This window comes from Chiloscyllium punctatum, chromosome X (assembly GCF_047496795.1).
Source record: "Chiloscyllium punctatum isolate Juve2018m chromosome X, sChiPun1.3, whole genome shotgun sequence".
NCBI classification, from domain to species: Eukaryota; Metazoa; Chordata; class Chondrichthyes; order Orectolobiformes; family Hemiscylliidae; genus Chiloscyllium; species Chiloscyllium punctatum.
Genome location: NC_092791.1, coordinates 29,897,049 through 29,913,022, shown reverse-complemented (window position 1 = coordinate 29,913,022; position 15,974 = coordinate 29,897,049). Strand labels below are relative to the sequence as shown.

The following is a 15,974-nucleotide window of genomic DNA, read 5'->3' as shown; positions in this document are numbered from 1 at the left end:
CTTCTTCACTATCCTATCTACCTGCGACTCCACTTTCAAGGAGCTATGAACCTGCACTCCAAGGTCTCTTTGTTCAGCAACACTCCCTAGGACCTCACCATTAAGTATATAAGTCTTTTTTGTTTCTCTCCTTACGTTACACCTCACTGAGCTAACACACTGAAAAGCAAACCCTATTTTCCTTGAGCGAACCAATGTTCGAACCGATTCCTTCAGCGACTTAGAACAGAAATGTGTAGCGGTGTTGATCTCGCCAGTGCATTCAGATGCAAAAGCTATTTCAGATATTCAGCATTGTTCCTGCAATACTCGGGGGGGGGGGGGGGGGGGGGGGGAGGGGGTGGGGGTGAGTTGAATGTACACACTGCTGTTGCAATGAGTGAACGCTTTGATGTTGCTGCACAGGTTCCTTACTGCTCTGCCCAGAGCTGGTGTCTTCAACAACATCGTGCTTCCTCTTCACTTACGTGTTCATTCAAAGTTAAAAACCACACAACACCAGGTTATAGTCCAACAGGTTTAATTGGAAGCACTAGCTTTCGGAGCGACGCTCCTTCATCAGGTAGTTGTGGAGAATAAGATTGTAAGACACAAAATTTATTGCAAAAGTTTACAGTGTGATGTAACTGAAATTATATATTGAAAAAGACCCAGATTTTTTGTTAAGTCTCTCATCTTTTAGAATGACCATGTTGGTTTAGGTACTTTCATATGTAAATGGTAAAACCTTTTTTTTTAAAAGTTACATTCCCAAACGAACTTTAACAATTGGTGTCATGTCGGCCCAGATAACGTACTGAAGGTGTGAGTTTCCCTGTGTGAGGCTGTCTGTGCCACAATAGTCAGACTGATTCCAATCTGAAAAACAGATTGACAGAATCTTACATGTTCATTCAATGTCTTCTAACCCCACTTACTCGATCTCTCTTTCTCTCACTTCTCTTGGACTTTGCAGTCCTGTTGTATTAATACCATGAGACTAGGAGTGGGCCATTCAGCCCGTCGAGTCTGCTCTCTCATCTCATGAGATCGGGGCTGATCCAATCATCCTCAACCCCACTTTCCTGCCTTTTCCCCCATATACCCTTGATTCCCTTCCTGAGTAAAAGTCTGTCTATCTCAGCCTTGAATAACAACCCAGCCTCTGCAGCCCTCTGTGGTAAAGAATTCCACAGATTCACTCCCCTCGGAGAGAAGACATTCCTCCTCATCTCTGTCTTCAATGGGCAACCCCTTATTCTGAGATGATACCCTCTGGTCCCAGACTCTCCCACAAGCAGAAACATCTACCCTGTCAGGTTCCCTCAGAATTGTGTATTTTTCAGTAAGGTAGTTTCTCATTCATCCATATTCCAATGAGTACAGGCCCAATCTGCTCAACTTCTCCTGATAAGATGTTCCATACCTGGGGGATCAGCTGAGTGAATCTTCTTTAGACTACCTTCAATGGCATTCTGGCCTTCCTTAGCTAAGGGCTCCAAAACCGTTCACAGTATTTGTGGACGATGTACAGTTCTGGTCACCGCACTACCAGGAGGATATGGAGGCTTTGGGAGAGGGGACAGAAAAGGTTTACCAGGATGTTGCCTGGTATGGGGGGGACTTTAGCGATGAAGAAAGGTTGGACAGACTGGGTTTGTTTTCACTGGCACGCAGGAGGTTGAGGGGCAACCTGATGGACATTCATAAGATTGTGAAAGGCGTGGATAGATTGGGAAGTATGAGGCTTTTTCCTAGAGTGGAGGGGTCTATTACTAGGGGACACAGGTTCAAGGTGTGGGGGAGGGGGAGGGGGATTTAAAAGAGATGTACGAGGCAGGTTTTTCACACAAAGGGTGGTGTGTGCCTGGAACGTGCTGCCAGAGGAGGGGGTGGAAGCAGACACAATAGCAGCATTCACCCAAACGAATACATGAATAGGAAGGGATCAGAGGGATACGGATCCTGTAAGTGAAGACAGTTTTAGTATGATGGGGCAAAATGTGTCAGTGCAGGCTTGGAGGGCCGAAGGGCCTGTTCCTGGGCTGTATTGCTTTTGGTAGCATTCAGCTGTGATCTGACTAGCACCTCGGACAGTTTTAGCAAATCCTGCATACTTTTACAATCTCAAGGGCAACTAGGGACAGGCAGTAAATGCTGGCCAGCCCACAACGCCTACGGCCTGTGAATGAATAAGCCAAAAGTACTCGAGTCCCTTTGAAATAAAGGCCAACCTTTCATTCACCATCCGTATTACACGCTGAGCTTGGGTATCACACCCTGTTCCCTCCCCCTCCTTCCCACCCTCCTCTCTGCTCCTTTAAACATGGTCCCCACGATATTCAATGGTCCGCAGCTCTCACTTTGCGTGTCGCATAACTGCGCTCCATTTTTCTATTCTCAAACCTCGCAAGAATTTAAGGAACTCCCTTCTCTTCCCACAGCGATAAAGAAGGGCTGGACCACTTCCAGAAGCGGACAGTGCCGTTTCCACTTCCATTCTCAACAGGAGAGGCTGTGCTCTATGACCATGGTTTGCCGATGCTTGGCCTCACCGGTTCCTTTCTCTCAGAGAGCAGCAACAGCAGCGTGCAACAGAGTGGATACATGGATCCCAACTCGCTCCTGGGAGTCATGATGAGCCAAGACAAGGCCGTGTACGTCAGACCCCCAGCGACTGAGCCGAAGTACTCCATCAGCCGGGTCAGTGGAGGGGTTGAGCTGGGAGGGAGTGCGCTGGGTCCCCAGAATGGAGAGAAAAACATCAAAGAGGAAGAGGGCAGCTTTAAGCAGGATGACGACCTGTTGTCCCTGCTGGATGATATGCTACAAGGTGACAATGATGAGGCGTTTACTGGCTTCCCAAATGTACTGGAAAGCTTGGGCCCAGAGGACCTGGAACTGATGCACTGGGTGGAGAGCACATTGACCGTGGAGGGAGTTTCGGAAAGCCCCCTCAGTGACGTACTCACAAACGACCAGGTCCTGTCTTACGTTCAGGAGTCGCTCAAGAAGAAGGAGCTGGGCCCTTGCCCACTGAACAGCCTGCCGCCAGGCATGGGCCCAAGACGCCAGTCGGCTCAACGTTCTGACACCACGCAAGACAGGGGCAAGGGCTCTCCTTGGATGCCAGCCTCCTCTGGGCAGCCGGGTGCCCCGTCATCGATGCCCCAACCGCCGTCAAAGGTGAACCGCTTGACCCACGGGCTGGTGCCACCTTGTAGCCTGGCGCACAGAATGCAACACAGCCAGCACAGAGGGCAGTGGCCCCATCCTGCACAGCGGCTGCCACCCACGCAGAGCCCGGCTCCCGGGCAACGCCAATGTGCGCAGCAGCAAGCCCGCTGTGAGCAACGGGCAGCCAGACGGGACCTAAAGCTGCCGCAGCGGGTCCATTGGCAGCAGTCAGACCGTTATCTCCAGCAGCCTGGTGATCCCAATCCATTCCCCGTCGGCATGCTCAACCCAAGCTGCGCCAGTGGGTACCCACACAGCGGCAGAGCTGACTCGCAGCAAAACGTACCCCTCCTTAACCTGGCACCCACCCCTGCAAACGTCACGGTCTGCGGAGCTCCCTCTCAGCAGAGCAGACTAGACTTCAGTCATCCAGGAATTGCACTCCCTAGTTACGGACAAGAGACTCAGGGTGCAACCAGCTGGTTCCCCAGGGAGAACCAAGCCAGCGGAACTCTGTTTCCATGTTTCAGCTCGCCGACACCTCCCAGGAAGAGTGCAAATCTCCCTGTATTTCACCCGGCATCGACTGTCCCTTTGTGCCATGAGTACTCCCACCTGCATCCTGAAGACCAAAATGGCTGGCACCCCGTGGACCTGTACAAGGTAGGCACTGATCTTTCATTTCATTGCCACACAACAAGGAACTGGCCCGATGGTAAACAGAAACACCTCCTTTCAGCACCGGAGATGGTTCAAGTTCAACATCCGCTTTGAGCTGGTCGGGGGGTGGGGGGGGGGGGGGGGGGGGGCGGGTGGGGTGGGGGGGGGGGGTGGGGTGGGGTGGGGTGGGGGTGGGGAGCTTTCTGTTGGAATCTAACATCCTTTATTCACATTCACAATCAGAACTCACAAATTTACAACTGCCCCATTCTTGGCACGTGCCAACCAAACTGGCATCACCTTCCTGCTTCCCCTCCCTCCTCGTAATCGCCCAGGGTTTTGTTTTTTTTGGGGGGGGGGGGGGAGATTTTTTGCGAATTTCCTGTTCCTACGTGGGAAATGCGCATTGCGCCAACAGCCAGCAGAAAGATACTTGGACTGGTTTAATCAGCACTTGGGAAGTTGGTAACATTATCGCATGTTTGTAGATATTCCCCTAACCTATCGGTTCGGGGATGTGATGACACACCTCCGGGGCACGTGGGACTTGAAATCAGGTCTCCTGGCCCAGAGGCAGGGACACTATCACTGCACCACAAGTGTTCTGTTGGACAGCCGACATACAGCACGGAAACAGACCCTTCGGTCCAACTTGTTGATAGGGACTAAGTTTCCCAAGCTAATCTAGTCCCACTTGCCTGCATTTGGCCCATAACCTTCTCTACCTTTCCTATTCATATACCCATCCAAATGTCTTTTCAAGATTATAATTGTACCAGCCTCCACCACTTCCTCTGGCAGCTCATTCCATACACTCACCACCCTCTGGGGGAAAACGTTACCCCTTAGGTCCCTTTTATATCTTTCCCCTCTCACCCTAAACCTATGCCCTCTAGTTCTGGACTCCCCCACCCCAGGGAAAAGACTTTGTCTATTTACCCTATCCATGCCCCTCATGATTTTATAAACCTCTATAAGGTCACCCCTCAGCCTCCGATGCTCCAGAGAAAAAAAAATACTCCCAGCCTATCCAACCTCTCCTTATAACTCAAGCCCTCCAGTCCTGGTAAATCTTTTCTGCACCCTCTCCAATTTAATAATATCCTTCCTATAGCAGGCTGACCAGAACTGGACAGGAGGCATTGCCGCTCAGATTGCCTCAGGCTGGGCTACTTCAGTTGGTGGAAACGAAAATATCTCCAGTTTTCAGAAAAGTGCGATCTGTGGGGCAGATTGGCAGGTTTATTTTCTGGAGTAGTTCTGCTGAGTGCGGCTTTGGCCCCCGGATACCCTTTAGGCCTGCTCTCCATGTCCCAGAGATGGCCTGGTCGAAAAGGCCATTGCTTCACACTCGAAAGGCGAGCTTGGAGAGTGCCCCTCCATTTTGAAGGACTCAACCCCTGGCGTTTACTATTTCCCTCACCATGCAGATTTCAGAGGCCCCCATTCCAAAAAATCGTTTCAAAGGAAGGAGTCTGCCATTTCAGATGTGGATGAGGAAGAACTTCCTCTCTCAGGGGGTCTCTGGAATTCTCGTCCCCATTGTTGGCCGTTGAATCGATTCGAGGCTGGGTTTGACGGATTTTTGATTGACCGGGGAGTCAAGGTTTATGAGGAGCAAACTCAGACGTTGCTGGAGAAACTCAAAGGTCTGGCGGCTTCTGTGCAGAGAAAGCAGAGTCGACGTTTCAGATCCAGTGGCCCTTCTTCACAACAGGAGGGTTATGGGGGACAGGCAAGAGAAGGGAGCTTAGACCACAATCAGGCAAGTCACGATCTTATTGAATGGGGGCTGAATGGCCTCCTCCTGCTCCTATTTCCTATTCTCTGAGCGTGTGCTTCCGAACACCACAAAGAGAGTGTAATCCCTGACTTGTGCTTCAGGTGAAAAAGGTGGTTCTCAGGTACGTCCAGCTCAACATGGTCTGGCCCCATCACTGACGTTAGTCAAAGAACATCCAAGTTGATGAGCAACTGCAATGGGAATGACAAGGATTCGTTGTGGAAACATTGACATGTCTCATAAGGAAATGGGGAGGTTTCTCATTAAAAGGTTGACTTTTCTAGGTTTCGAGTACACCATAAGATGTAGAAGCAGAAGTAGACCCATCAAGTGTGCTCTGCTCTTCAGTGAGATCATGGCGGAGCTGATCATCCCCAACTCCACTTTTCCCACATACACCCTTTATTCCCTTCCTGATTAAAAATCTAACAAGCTCAGCCTTGAATGACCCGCCCTCGACAACCCTTGGGGTCAAACATTCCACAGACTCACTCCTGTCCGAGAGAAGAAATTCCTCCTCATCTCAGTCGTCAGTGGCCAACCCCCTCACCCTGACTGGCGAATCCAGTACACGGGGACACAGTCTCAGGAGAAGGGGTCGGCCATTTTGGACTGGGATGAAGAGAAATCTCTTCATTCGGGGGTGGTAAATGTTTATACCCCAGAGGGAGGTGGATGATCCATCATTGAATATAGACTGATTTTTTTGGTCTCAGAAAATCGAGGGATATGGGGAGTGAGCAGAAAAGTTCAGTGGTTAGAACTGCTGCCTCACAGCGCCAGAGTCCCAGGTTCGATTCTAGCCTCAGGTGACTGTCTGTGAAGAGTTTGCACATTCTCCCCGTGTTTGCGTGGGTTTCCTCCGGGTGCTCCGGTTTCCTCCCACAGCCCAAAGATGTGCAGGTCAGGTGAATTGGCCATGCTAAGTTGCCCATAGTGTTAGGTGCATTAGTCAGAGGGAAATGGGTCTGGGTGGGTTACTCTTCGGAGGGTCAGTGTGGACTGGTTGGGCCGAAGGGCCTGTTTCCACACTGTAGGGAATCTAATCTTAAAAAAAGTAGAATCTAGGTAGAAGATCAAATCACATGGACTGATGAAGCAGATTTGAGGAACTGTATAGTCTCTCCTAGTAACCCTGTCACTTCTGCTTTTATAAGATACTACTTTCAGGAACATCGTTGACTTGCCCTTTGACACGATCAGAGGTGGGGAACGCGGTCTGTTTGAGTGGGGCTGTGGGAGAACAGAGGGATGGAATATTTCGAGGTCTGTCCAGGCTAAACCAATCACTAAAAGCTAACGCACCGAAACCAAAGTGATTTTGCGCTGGATGGAGAACTAAAGGGTGGGATGTGGGCCTTCAGTTGTCCAGGTCTTGATCCCCACTGGGAGAATGATATTCAGAAGAACACACAGGGACCACACCTCAGGAAAGATAGTTTGGCCTTAGGCAGGGAATATGGCACAGATTCACCAGAATGATACTGGGGCTTAAAGGCTTAAATTCTGACGACTGACAGCATCAACTTGGTCTGCGTTCCCTTTTGAGAGTTTGAAAGTTGAGGGATGACTTAATCAACGTCCTTGAAATGATTAAGGGATTTGATAGGGATTAGATGCTGGGAAGTCAGAACACGAGGGGGAGATGTTAAGTCTGGAGCCGGGCCATCAAAGGTTGGGATCGGGAAATGATTCTTCACTCCCGAGCGGTAGTGAAAATGTGGCACTCTCTCCGTCGAAGGGCTGTGCAGGATGTTTTCGACTGAGGTGACACATTTTTCTTGGTTAATGGTATTGAGGGTTATGGACCAAAGGCAGGTAATTGTTGTTAAATCAGCCATAACTGGAATGAAGGACAGGAAGAAACCCAAGGGGCTAAATGGTGTTGCTGTTCAGAGCAGTTTGAATCCATGGAATGAAGCAGAAGATTGCTTTGTACAGGGTTCAGCTTAACCCCAGTACAGCTACCTCGAGGTAGATCTTGTCAGTTGGACACTTGCTTTGTGTCCTTCAAGATGGTTTAACCAAGGCAAGATAGGTCATCTATCTTTGTGAGTTACACCGTGCACGTGTGCAGTTATTGTAATAGATTACTTACAGTGTGGAAACAGGCCCTTTGGCTCAACAAGTCCACACCGCCCCACCAAAGCGCAACCCACCCATATCCCTACATCTACCCCTTGCCTAACACTACGGGCAATTTAGCATGGCCAATCCACCTGACCTGCACATCTTTGGATTGTGGGAGGAAACCGGAGCACCCGGAGGAAACCCACGCAGACACGGGGAGAACGTGCAAACTCCACACAGTCAGTCGCCTGAGGCAGGAATTGAACCCAGGTCTCTGGCGCTGTGAGGCAGCAGTGCTAACCACTGTGCCACCGTGCCGCCCACCTTCTTCCAGGCCAATGCCTTTTCTGTAAAGGTGATATCTCAGCCAATGAGCTGTAAGACCTGTGCACCCGTTAGTTGTAGGAGGTTAACTTGGGTTTGGTGCCCAGGGTGGAGTGAGATGGAGGTGAAATTTCCAGCTCGCCTCATTTGACAGCATTGTCACGTCCTGAGGCAGAAGGTCATTGGTTCAGAACATAGCAACATAGAAACTAAGAGGCCATTGAGCCCTTTGAGCCTACTCCCCCACTCAATCTGATCATGGCTGACCATCCAACACAGTCCCCTGCTCCCACTTTCTCCCCCATATCCTTTGATCCCTTTAGCCCTAAGAACTATGTGGAGTCATAGAGTCATACAACACAGAAGCAGACCCTTCGGTTCAACCCGTCCATGCCGACCAGATATCCTAAATTAATCTAGTCCCATTTGCCAGCACTTGGTCCATATCCCTCCAAACCCTTCCTATTCATATGTCCATCCAGATGCCTTTTAAATGCTGTAATTGTTCCAGCCTACACCACTTCCTCTGGCAGCTCATTCTATACACACACCACCCTCTGTGTGAAAAAGCTGCCCCTTAGGTCCCTTTTAAATCTCACCCTAAACCTATGCCCTCTAGTTTTGGGCTTCGCTGCCATGGGGAACAGACTTGGTCTATTTATCCTATCCATGTCCCTCATAATTTTATAGACCTCTATAAGGTCACTCCTCAGCCTCCGATGCTCCAGGGAAAACAGCCCCAGTCTATCAGCCTCTCCCTATAGCTCAAACCCTCCAACCCTGGCAACATCCTTGTAAATCGTTTCTGCACCCTCTCCCTGTAGCAGGGAGACCAGAATTGCACACAGTATTCCAACAGTGGCCTAAGCAATGTCCTGTACAGCCGCAACTTGACCTCCTAACTCCTGTACTCAGTGCACTGATCAATGAAGGCAAACATACCAAATGCTTTCTTCACTACCCTGCCTATCTAACTCCTTGAACACATTCATTGTTTGGGGTTAACCACATTCTGTGGCAGAGAATTCCACAGGCTCCTCACTCTCTGGGTGAAGACATTTGAATAAGATGTTCCATGACAGTTCTATCTGAGTCACCTTCGAAAGAGTTGGGTTGGGTGAAGCGAGGAGGTTGGAAGCCAGGGCCTCTGATGATGCTTGTCCAATTTTGTTCTTGCCTTTCAAAGATGAAAGAAGATTCCAATGGCTTTCTTGGCTTTCACCCTGCTCTGAATGGTACCCCGATTTTTGGCAATGGCTCCGCCCAATGAGGAACCAGCTGGGCCTCACGAACAGATCTGACGCCATCTTTGCTCCAGGCCCCACTGTCTCCTTGGCAACGAGTGAAGGCTCCTGGAAGATCCAAACCTTATCAGGGAGGTGGCTTTTAGCTTTTCAACTTCAGGAGATTTTGTTCGACAGAGGCTTAAATTTGTCGTAGTAAATGCTGCAACAAGTCCGTGACTACCTCTGTGTCAAGAAGCTTTGAGGAAAACAATGGCAACATGGCAGATTTATTGCCTCTACCCTCAAAAGATTATCCTCAAGGTTTGGTTGTAGTGGATGGCATTTCTGGAGAACAGCCTTGCATTCAGTAAGAAAACTGTCTCTTGAATATTCCTGGTTAGTTAATCTGCTGGTTTTTGTAAGCGGGAAAGGTAAATCTCATCATTTGACTGGGAGTCGCTATTTGGAAGACACAAGGAAAGGTTTTTAAAGATGCCAGAAATCAAACTTGAGACCTTTCCAGATCAATCTTCTGAAATGACGTAACGACAGAGGTGGGTTTCACAGGTTCTGCCACATGATACAGTCGTTGAGAGTTACAGGGACTTTTTTCTTCTTTTTCTCACTTTCAAACTTTCAAGCAATGTGTTTCAAGAATGGAAACTACAAGAAGCCTGTGTGTGTGTGTGTGTGTGTGTGTGTGTGTGTGTGTGTGTATGTGTGTGTGTGTGTGTATGTACGTCTGTGTGTGTGTATGTCTATGTACGTGTGTGTGTGTGTCTGTGTGTGTATGTGTCTGTGAGTGTGTATGTCTACAAGTGTGTGTGTGTATGTCTATGTACGTGTGTGTGTCTATGTACATGCGTGTGTATGTGTGTGTGTATATCTGTGAGTGTGTATGTCCATGTACGTGTGTGTGTGTCTGTGGGTGGGTGTGTGGGTGTGTATGTCTTTGTGTGTGTGTGTGGGTGTGTATGTCTTTATCTGTATGTGTGTCTGTGGGTGGGTAGGTGTGTATTTCTTTGTGTGTGTGTGTATGTCTTTATCTGTATGTGTGTCTGTGGGTGGGTGTGTGTGTGGGTGTGTATTTCTTTGTGTGTGTGTGTGGGTGTGTATATCTTTATCTGTATGGGTGTATGCGTGCGTGATTGTGTGTGTGGGTGTGTGTGTGAACGTGGTGGGCTTCATGGAGGGCTTGTTTGAGGGGCTGGCACAGCGAAGGAACACTTGAAACTAAAAATGTACCACATATTGGAAAGGAAGATGTCTGCTCCACCCTATCAAAGTAATGCCAGCGTCCCTACTTATTCTTCCTGGAGTTTAAAATCAATTGTTCCTCCAGGCTGAAAATGTGTTTCCAAAGGTGCCTGTCAGCACATGGAGTTGATGTTTGAGTGATAGCCCACACACACATTGCAAGGGTACTTCAATCATTCAGCTCTCTCCCTGCAACGTTTTGTCACAAAGGGATCCCACTTCAAGCTGAGGGTGAGGGAGCTGCTGACTTTTATTCAATGACAGACAGGGGATAAAAAAAACCTGCCTTTGCCCCACACAGCTACAGTGCCTTATTAATCCACTCTATACACTCCTTGCCTGAACTGGCAGCTAGTGGTCCCCTCAGAGTTTGGGGGTTGGGGGGGAGAGGCAGAAAGCCAGATAAGAGTCCAGAGCAGTTAGCAGGGAAAATAAATCTGGAAAATTCACCTTGGACTCCCTTAGACAATCAAAAGTAGCCCACTCTGGCTCAACTAATGTCTTACCTTGGCAATAGACGCACAATACAATGAGATCCAGTGGTATTTAAAATAAACCCTGAAAAATGGGACTGTGCGTGAAGGGGTATTGATAATTGGATCTGGTTAAAACACAATTCACTTTCTATTCAAACAGGTATATTTTCTGGATCGCAAGTGTATCATAATGCAGTTAGTTTCAAGAGATGGGAAGTAAGGAGGGAATGAAGAAAGGGTTAGGATGACAGACAGAGGTGATGGGGATGAAAGGAATAGCTGGAAAAGGAAGAGCAGCCAGATATGGAGCGATCAGAAGGGTTACAATGCCTTAACCTTCCCGTGACTAATCCCTTGCGTGTAACTGGTTTGTTTCTCATTGATGATCTGGAGGCGAGCAACCAAAAAGGCTATAGGTGGTTACTGATTGAATGAAGGCATTCAATGCTAAAACCCAATTGATCATAAAAGAAATTATCAAAAAAGAGGTCTTTTGAGAATCCTTTTAAAGCTGTGATACCGTAGGGTTTTTAAAAGAAAATTTAAACAGGCATTTCATTACTTTTACCATTTACTTAAATGTCTGCCGTTACCCACGTTCTGTGAAACAGTCACAGTGTAACAATTTGGACACTGTTGTGCGTTGTTCGAACCACGGTCCCTTGATTTTGGAACAGTTGTAACTGGACACTGATTGGTGGGACTGAGAGATGCTCTTCATTCCCAGTCCTGTCTGAAATTACTGAGCTGCTAAAACTTTTATAACACAAGGAAACATCTCTTTTGTTCAACTCCAAATGGACCTGTTGTCTAGTCTTACACCAAGACTCGGATTTTATATTCCGATATTGTGGCTTGCATCTGAATTTTTCAGACTTCGTGCAACGCTAGGTAAATAAAGAGGTTATGATACTAAATTATTGACTAGTTCCTATTTGACAAGCTGCATCCTGTCACTGCATGATGCTGCTCCCATGGTAACACCACCAATTTCCTCTTAACCTAAAAATTCTCCCATGTCAGTTCTAAATGGCCCCTGGTTTGATCCCTTTCCCTCTCCACACACCAATCTCTAAACAGGGGGATGAGCAGCAGTGAGCTTTCCTCCCAGGCCTTTTGAGAATGCTCTTTGTGATCTGGTCACCAGCAAGTATCTGGGTCCTGGATGTAGGTTTGCTCGCTGAGCTGGAAGGTACATTTCCAGACGTTTCTTCACCCGACTAGGTAACATCTTCAGTGGGCCTCAGATGAAGCAATGCTGGAAATTCCTGCTTTCGATTTATATGTTTGGGTTTCTTTGGGTTGGTGATGTCATTTCCTGTGGTGATGTTATTTCCTGTGGTGAAGTCACTTCCTGTTCTTTTTCTCAGGGGGTGGTAGATGGGGTCTAACTCGTTGTGTTTGATGATAGAGTTCCGGTTGAAATTACATTAGACCCCATTTACCACCCTTGAGAAAAAGAGCAGGAAGTGACTTCACCACAGGAAATAACATCATCACAGGAAATGATATCACCAATCCAATGAAACCCAAACATGTAAAGCAAAAGCAGGAATTTTCAGCATTGCTTCACCTGAGGCTCACTGATGATGTTACTTAGTAGGGTAACGAAACGTCTGGAAATGAACTTTCCAGCTCAGTGAGCAAACCTACATCCGAAACCTCAACCTGAGCTACAAAACGTCTCAAAACTCGCTAAGTATCTGGGTCAATGTTGATCAGGTACCCCACTCTCCTCATTAGGGCAGCACGTCCAGTTCCAAAGATGTGGAGGTACCAGTGTTGGACAAAGCCAAAACTCACATGACACTGGGTTATAGTTCAACAGGTTTATTTGAAATCACTATTTCAAAAAAACAATTATTTGAAATAAACCTGTTGGACTATAACTGGGTGTTGTGTGATTTTTGACTTTGTCCAGGTTCAAAGCAGGCTTTCTCGCTGAAGCCTGGAGACTGAACAGCGTGAAACGCTGATTCTTTGGGTCAGAGAGCAGGATATTGTGGATGCCTCGAGGCAGAAGGTCAAGTGGCTCAGGAAAATAAAACTGCCTTGACCTTGTGCCACTGATGCAGGTACACGGGGCTGAGAGTTTGATATAATATACTTGGGTATCATCCAACATATAATGTTGGAGTGAAACACTGTTCGTACTTATAAGTTTGTGAGTGCATTTTTTAGTCTCGACTCTGGACTCTTGATTGAATGAATGCTTTGTTACTGTGAAAAGTTGTAATTGTGAGACAATATTCCTGCAACGTCTTTGCCTGAATTAATCGCCTTGTCTCTTTGTGGGGAAATTACCCGAATATCAGCACCCGATAAGGAATTCATTCCTGTTAAGAGCGGTTATCTAACTTTTCTCTCCAATTGGGTGACAGTGACTTATACTTGACACATAGGGGCTTTAAGTGAAAGGAACTTTTCTTTTCAATTTAAGGAATAAAATGTTAAATTCACTTCACTCAGCTGGTACTAGGGGTGTCTTGCTCACTGAGACTATTAGAAATTGTACTTGGTGTTGCAATCTTTGGAGAGCACAGAACTCTGAGCTTCCTGGTTAATCTAGTCAAACCTCTCATTCATGGGATACAGGCTGGGCAAACATGCATTGCCCATCCCTAATTGCCCCTGGAGAAGGTGGCGGTGAGATGCCTCCTCGAGGGACTGTGGTCCACAAGGCGTATGTACCCCACAATGCCATTAGGGAGAGAAGTTCAGGATTTTGATACATCTTTGATAGACATACAATGTCAGGACCACCGATCCTTGTTGAGCCGATCATTTTAAGCACTTAATTGTCGGCAGCAGCAGGTATTCCAGCTGACTGGAATGAATAACTCTGTCATTTTAAAAAGGCAATAATAAAATGGTTCAACATCCTGGTTTGAGAGTGACACCCTGGTGGATCAGCTGCGAAATGGGGCATCATGCCAGCCTCAATCGGTGCCACGTTTGCTGATCTCACTTGTGCTGCCAATAAGGGATGAAATGTGCCTCTATCTCTTTGCAAGAAAACAAGGAAGTAAATTGGAGTTCAGCTGCTCATTCCCCCCTCCCCGCTGGAAGTTGTGTGTCTGTGGCTGTTGGGCATGGGGGCAGTGGATCTTTGCTGTGGCACCACCATGGGCGAGTACCCTACTGGGGACTTATTATTGTGTATGAGCTGTTAAGAGTGGCCACTTGGGCTAGACAGCAGCCAACCCAAGCAGGAGTCAGCACCTTCAGGAGAATGGGAGATGGGGGTGTGGGGAGCAGGGGTGAATTCTTGCCAAATATGGATGGAGCTGTTCAGTGAAATGTTAACCTTGTGCTCTTGAGAGCACAGTTTCCATCAGTGGGTGAATTTGTTTTGTTCATGCATGCAGCTACAGTATTTTGGTGACTCCAAGGTGCGGCTTTTATGAACAGCTTTTGCACTTCAAAGCAGCTGGTGCGTCGATACACAAGCTGGAGTTACCAAACACAGCTTGGCTTAAAATCTTCTTGGCCAATCTGAATTGCAAGAAAACAGTACAAGGACAAGAAAGGCAAAATACATGCTGTTACCAAATAATTGTCAAAGGTGGGGGGGGGAACCTTTTTCAAACAAAAGTAACAAAGGCCATTAATTCAAGTGCACATCCAAGATGGCTGACCCCGAGAAGACAGTTCAAGATCAGAGGTCAGTGTTCTCTGTGTCATCTCTACAGTTTAATCCCTCCACCACTGGCCTCAGCTGCTTAAGCTCTCAAATTCTCTCCCTGATTTTCTCCACTTCATTTAAAGAGACTCCTCGTTAAAACAAACATTATTAAAAAAGGCTTTTTTGACATCTGCGCGAAGATTTCTTCACGCTAGCTCGCTTTTTGCCATCTTGTGCACCTGTGAAGCACCGTGGGCCATTTTCATTGCATTAAAGTTGCTATGTAAATGCAAGTTGATGTTGTTCCATCTTCCCTATCAACCTCTGCTTTGCTAATCCACTGAACTCAGCCGACACTCAATCTAAGTCTGAAATGTGAAGGAATTTCTTCTCTGAAGGTAGTAACTATTTGGCATCCTCTACCTCAGAGAGTTGTGGAGGCTAGATTGCTGAAAAGGTTTTAAAAAGGAAGTAGATAGATGTTGGAAATACTGAGGAATTGAAGGCTATGAGGGGCTGGCATGAAAGAAGAGTTGAGGCCTGGGGTGGATCAGCCATGGCAGAGGATGGAATGGCAGGCCTGAGGGGCTGAATGGCCGACTCCCGCTTGGATATCTTGCGATAGTTTAACTGTTGCCCATTTTAATCTGGCAGTGGAAGTATCCAATCTCCAAACCTGACTGTAGACTTAAATGAAAGGTGCCATTACCAGAAGAAAATCTTTTGAGACAGAAACAGCATTGGTGGGGAGTGGAATGGCAGCCATTTTCGCATGGACTCCTGAGCACCAAAAAGAACACAGGCTGGTCAGAAGTGTCTCAGGCTGTGTCTGTCCGGGATTGTCAATCAACACTTTGCACAGATTTCTCACTCATCCAACCATTTCTAGGGGGAAGACGAAGTGACCTTTCTCATGGTGTCATTGCCAGCTGAGCTAACCTGCCACCACTGGGTTCAGCTTTAAAGCAACCGACAGTAACAAAACAATTGCCCACGATGAACGTCTCTCCCCATGCTTGCCGTTCCTATTTCTGATCTCTAGAAACATTTCCAACCTCGTCAGTCGTCCCATGACTGTGAGCCAACCTTCCTGCTTATTGCTGCGTATCTTTTGTTTGTCGCAAGGGCCCCTGGCATTGCCTTTAACAGAAGTTAACCCAGAATCCTTTTTCAACCTTGTGCTCAAACCCAAGATTTTCTTGACTTGGCTACTTATGGTATTTGTGACCAGGAGCATTCTTTTGCTGCTTGACCACCTGTACTTCCACGAGAATCCCCCCACACTTTCAAATGTGATTCACTTTAAAAGAAGCATGCATTTTGACAAAAAGAAGCGAGCACTATTGAAAAGCGCTCAAACCCTACTGAAGCGCAAAGTGGGGAGAAAAGATAGGCTC

The 15,974-nt window shown here is 47.5% G+C and overlaps 1 protein-coding gene across 2 annotated transcripts in view; it reads left to right on the top strand.

The window, feature by feature from the left end:
- LOC140471194 (aryl hydrocarbon receptor-like) overlaps positions 1–12,164 on the top strand; it is a 107,906-nt gene extending 95,742 nt beyond the window's left edge. For both annotated transcript variants that reach the window (XM_072567091.1, XM_072567092.1), the window contains exons 10-11: positions 2,424–3,819; positions 9,180–12,164. In XM_072567091.1, coding sequence (XP_072423192.1) covers positions 2,424–3,819; positions 9,180–9,263 — 1,480 coding nt within the window. In that variant the 3' untranslated portion in view covers positions 9,264–12,164. The remainder of the gene's footprint in view (positions 1–2,423; positions 3,820–9,179) is intronic.
- Positions 12,165–15,974: the final 3,810 nt, after the last annotated feature.